The following is a 6,000-nucleotide window of genomic DNA, read 5'->3' on the forward strand; positions in this document are numbered from 1 at the left end:
ATTTTAAAAAATAAATGTAAAACAAATACAAGGTTTGTCCAGAAAAAATGTTTCTGTGAGTGGCGCAAGCCGAAAATATAGCATTCGTTAGAGCAGAGCTACGCGATTATATTCTGTGTGAAACTCTGTAAATCGGCGGTACTCTTATTAAATTCGGGAGTTCTAAATACAGATCATGTTCATGTAACTAGGAGTTTTATTGATAGCACCATTTGTTTTACCTATCCGAAAACCTGTAGTATGTCGAGAAAAATTAATTATTAAGCTCCTTTTGGAGCCCTTTTGTTTCTATAATATTAAAAACATTAAGAAACCTATAAATACATACATATGGACACTTAATCGAAGTACTTATCAGTACCACCACAGATATTATAATTAAAATGGGGCAATTCCAAATGGAAACACACAGTGGAGAAACGATCGTAATCGCATCTCAGTTGAGACCGTTAAGAATATTGTAGTTGTTCAATATAACTTCAAAGAAATGAATTGTAAGGATTTTCAAAAGAATTTGTCCAACGATAAAAATTTGTTTTTATTTAAAAGAAAGGAGTTTTTGATAATAGCAATACGATGCAGATGCAGAGACTGTGAAGATGTTGTTTCATCAGACATATTTATGTGCCCAAAAAACAAGGTGACATTTGAATTTAAACTGCGCGCGTAGAAATATTTGGAGAAATATTTCTTTTTTTAGGTTGGTAGTACTGTCAGTCACATTTATGTCAAATTTCATGTCAAAATATACATTAGTGTTTGAGATACGAGTCGTTTTGTGAGCTGCTAAAAGTGAGTTTTTCGTTTTTTGCGATGTCGAAATTTGTTGAGCAAAGAATTTGCATTAAATTTTGTTTACGGAATCAATTTTCTGCTGTGGCCACGTTGAGGATGGTGCAGAAAGCCTTTGGTGATGAGGCTATTTCTAAAAAAAATGTTTACAAGTGGTAAAGTGAGTTCCAAGCCGGCCGTGAACGTGTCGAAGACGAAGAGTGTCCAGGGCGACTATCAACCTGAACCGACGAAGCTCACGTTCAACAAATCAAAGATTTGGTGTTGAAAATTCGATTAACAATTAGAGACCTTGCTGATGAAGTTGGCATGTCGAAAGGCTCAGCCAATATCATTTTGAAAGATGTTTTGCGCTTCAAGCGCGTCAAATCTCGACTGGTACCGAAAACACTATGCTTTCCGACTACCAGGGTGTCATGAAATGCATTATAACTGGCGATGAGACTTGAATCTATGCTTACGACCCCGAAACAACCGATCAATCGAGCGAATATCGCGCCAAAAGAGAGCCGAGATCAAAAAAATCGCGCCAAAGTCGCTCAAAAATCAAGGTCATGTTGACTGTTTTCTTCGATTATCGTGGTGTTGTGCATTATGAATTCCTTCCAACCGGTCAAACAATCAACAAGGAATATTATTTGAACGTTATGCGTCGTTTGCGTAACGCTATCCGCCTAAAAAGTCGGGCTTGTGGAAAGACAATTCTTGGTTTTTACACCACGATAATGAACCATCCCATACTGCCCTCGTAATTCGTGATCATTTCGCCACAAACTCAACCCATATCGTTCCGCAACCACCGTATTCACCTGATCTGGTGCCGTGCGACTTCTGGCTGTTCACCAAGCTCAAAAGACCGCTCCGGGGACACCGTTTTTATACGATGGAGGAGATTCAAGCCGCAGCGAAGACGGAACTGAAGGCCATCCCGGAATGTGACTATAACCAGTGTTTCGAAGATTGGAAAATCCGTTGGCATAAGTGCATTGCATCGGGAGGGGATTACTTTGAAGGGGACGAAATTGATTTGGAAGAATAAATCAAGAATTTTCAAAATAAATACAATGCCACCTTATTTTTTGGGCACAGTAGTACTATTATTTAAGTGATTTAGGAAGTTAATAAAAAATGCAGTTTGCCAATTTAACTTTTCCATTACATTGTTATCACAAGGAGCGAGCTGCGCCGCGGGTTTACTCCTAAAACTCACAAGGTTAAAATAACAGCGTCTAATGAAACCATTTCAACTTATAAGTCATAGTTAAATATTAGGCAAGAGAGGTCAACTCATTTCTTATTTCATAGAAAAAAACTTACCTGATTAGTATTTACCGTTGACATTGTTTGACAGTTCATAGTTGAAGATTTCGATGCTGCATTTGTTTTCTTTGTTGTTGAGTCTCTCATTGTATTGATCACAGGAGTTGGAATGAAGTTTAAGATGCGAACTTTGTTCATTGTTGATCCCAAATACATATGTACTTTATGCTTTACTTTGCGTCATCTGAAAATAGCTCAATAACACATACATTAATTCGAAGACGTTGTTTATTATTTTCCTAAAAACTTATTTCTCAAATATGCTTATCTATGCCATTTAAACAATTACCCCCATGTCGTCTTCGCAGCTAATTTGGTGCATTTTCCAAACATCGGAACACATTTTGCGTTCAAAGTCTTATAGCGATAACGTCATTGGATCTCGATTAATACTGTAAAGGGAAACCATCATTTGGGATATATGAATTAAACGTGGTTGTAGCCCGATTTCGCCCATTTTCACAATGTGACATTAGAAAGTCAAAATAACGGTTTGCATGAAATTTGATTTAAATTGGTCAACTATGAGATATAGGTTTTCATTTAAAGGTGAGTGGTGCCAAGCCCACTGTACAATTTCCTACATTTCCATAGGGTATGAAGAGGCGCTAAAACAAAACTTCTTATCAGCACACTTAGTTTCAGTTGTTTAAGACATAAGTATGTACTTTAGACCATTTAGAGGCCGTGATCATGCCTACTCAAAAAAAATTTGCCTCACAGGTGTCCCTAGCTACTGCGGTCCTCTGTACCAAATTATATTTATGTATCTTAGGCCTTTTATACGGTTTCGTTTAATGGTAGCCGTGACAATGGTCCGACAAGCCTAGCTATTACATTACACACCATACTCGTCATACTTGGTGGAAACTGATTTCACCGAGCTTTGCAATTGGAAGTAGATGTAATATTAGGGTGTCCGTTATTTCTTAAATTTATTTTTGAGTCTGCAGCGCCCTCAAAATTTTTAGTAAATGCCCTAAAAAAAAATTATGAAACCCGTATGAGTTCTTAATATTGATAATAATCCGTGCCGCAACGACGATTTATTTCCCATTTAAATAACATGGGGTTTTCGTACTTTTTGAAACTAATTTTTTCTTTGCGAAACCAATTGATACATTGCTGCGGCACCGAATTATTTTTGTAGAAAACTGAAGTGTTGAGAAAGTTTCTCTGAAATTTTTCAAAAAAATCATAATAATTTTTTATTAAAAAATTTTAGTATATTGACTGGGAATATTGCGAGTTTGAAATTAGAGCTACAAAAAAAACGCATTTCCATTTTCAGTTGTATTCCAAACTGCTTATGCAAATATATATATAACTAGTGTAATGTGTTTTGGGCTTTATAAGTGTATTGCGAAACAAACGCCAACTCAACCACCTTAATATCTGATTTCGTCAACAATAACTATTATAAAATAAAATTGCGTTCCCAAAGCTATATTCTCATGAAATTCCTAAATGTGTAACGTATTTAGATCGTTCCCCTGGGACACATTGTAACAATTGTCTGATTTTCCCCTTGGTATGGTATTGCAACGGCAAATACAGTTTAATTAATTTCTCGGTTCATTTCGTTTTTTTAATTTCGCAGTTCATCAAAAGTGCAAACGAGCGAACCATGTTTCTACATATTTGTGATTACTTCCAAGTATTTCTAAAAACTTTAATTACAGATATTACTAATTTTTAATAATAAAATGTGTATATTGAATATTTTTATAATTTCAACCAGTGAATATGATTTCAGCTTTTCTCATTACTCAACTGTTTACTTGCAAATATTCTTAAAAACACTCACGAGGGTATTACCTTCAGTATGACCAGTCAAGGGGATGAACTCATCTGTATGAGGAGACACACTTTATTTCGCTTAGGGTTGCACAAGATATAATATTATATGTACAATACTAAAACAGTAATAATAACCATAATGATGCAATTAGTTAAAAGTGACAGATGCGTGTTTGATAAGCTAACAGCCAACCAAACTAATTGTATTGTTAGTAACAATTCAAATCAGAAGTGTTACGGAATTGTGTATGGTAGTATGTAGAAACAATACGAGGCGTGTTTTATTTGACCAGCAAATTATGCTATTATCTTATTTTCTATGGAAGACTTAGCCAACATAATTATGTTGGCTTGTCATAAGCTATCATAGCTTGTATATTGAACTAGACCCATTGCCAGTTCATCGCTTTTTTCATTCACAATAGCTATGATTTTTCAAAAAAAAAAAGTAGTTGGCAATAACGATTAAATTCATTTTGACGGATGAAAATGTTAACAAACCAAAAATACAAAAAAAGTTTGTTAAAGTTAAAATGAATACAAATCTAAATTGTTAATATTTTTATGTATTAATATCATAAAATGAACAAAATAAATATATTTATATAGTAATTTAATATACTGTTTACAAATTGAAGAATTCGAACTAGCCTTTTCTCCACATCAGACATTTTGAAACAAATTGAATATCAACTGACTGTTCCCGCCCGCATTGCCAACACACTTCGTTTTTAAGCGAAAATATGAAATAAGCTAAAAGCGTTTTATTTGTCCATGGTTTAGCTATTAGCTTATGATAGTCAAATAAAACACGGCTACTGTTCAGCCTGTTTCTTAACTGTTAGTAGCTGCCTATAAAACCTATGAAAAAGAAAAGTGCAAAACTGAAAAGTTACTCTTATATATGACGAAACAACGGCAGACAAGTAGTCTGAAAACAGTAAAATATCAGCCTTTGAAATTTAATTAAAAGATTTACAAATATATTGCTCGAAATTTTTTCAATAAAACTATGAAACTATATAGTACAAGAAGCATTTCAAAGTAAACAGGACTTAAAAAAACAGAACGAATGGTTTCATTAAATCGTCCTTCGAATGTAGGATTCTAAAAAATTTTTGGTCGTCAGTCAATTTGTGCGGAACAAACCGTGCACACACCTTTCGTAAGCTCAAATGTTCGGTCAAAATGCGACAAATCGTTGTTTCGGAGATGTTCAATTCCATTTCCATGAATTTCAATGATGATTTCGGCAGATTTTTAATAAATTCATGCACAGTTTCGATGGAATTTCCAGTGATCACGGATTTTGATTGGCCCACATATTGATCATCATTTATGTCCTCGAACACTTTGAAAACGTTGAAACCACTCGTGTACTCTGCTACGGGATAGGCAATCATCGCCATAAACTTGTTTCATCAATTGAAACGTTTCGGTAAAAGTTTTAACATTTTTAAAATAAACTTTAATTGTGACTCTTTGTTCGAAGCTCATTTTCGCACCGATAACACAAACATACTGACACTTAAAACGCAATAACTTCACTTCCAATCTATGAAATATCATGAAATTCTCACTGGACAACCGATAAAAATAGCAGACTCTAAGGCACCAGTCGACATTTAGATGACGCCACCAGGGAGCGCTAAAGATTTACTTTGGAACCCACCTTGTATAATAATATATACGTGTATCTATAGCAGTGTTGTCCAACGTGACTGTGTGCACGTTATGCTTGTGTTGGTTATTCTAGCGTCAACTGATCGCAAAATTTTGCTTTGCTTGCCTACGAGGTTGAATACAGTAGCACAATCGTGCTTTCACAGACACTTGTCGCGACATGTTGGTGTGAGGTGTCTGGCACTGTCCGTGCGCTATTGTGCGCATAGGCCGTGGACAACGCTGATCTATAGCTATATTTAACAGTTAATGTTAAAACTTGAAATTCTGATTCAAAAATATGGCAATGTGTACATAATTTCTATAGAAACAAATACCGTATTTGAAAATCCATCCTTCCTGTACACTTTATACCAAATATCGGTAAATACCATATATGGGACACATTATAATGTAATATAATAA

General features: G+C 34.9%; 1 protein-coding gene across 1 annotated transcript in view; it reads right to left on the minus strand.

Moving 5' to 3' along the window:
• The window catches only part of LOC125779270 (uncharacterized), a 272,515-nt gene extending 270,062 nt beyond the window's left edge, over nt 1–2,453 (minus strand). The window contains exon 1 of the mRNA XM_049460349.1: nt 2,110–2,453. Within this exon, the coding sequence (XP_049316306.1) occupies nt 2,110–2,268 (159 nt within the window). The 5' untranslated portion in view covers nt 2,269–2,453. The remainder of the gene's footprint in view (nt 1–2,109) is intronic.
• Nucleotides 2,454–6,000: the final 3,547 nt, after the last annotated feature.

The sequence above is a fragment of the Bactrocera dorsalis genome, chromosome 6 (genome assembly GCF_023373825.1).
Source record: "Bactrocera dorsalis isolate Fly_Bdor chromosome 6, ASM2337382v1, whole genome shotgun sequence".
In the NCBI taxonomy this organism is placed as follows: Eukaryota; Metazoa; Arthropoda; class Insecta; order Diptera; family Tephritidae; genus Bactrocera; species Bactrocera dorsalis.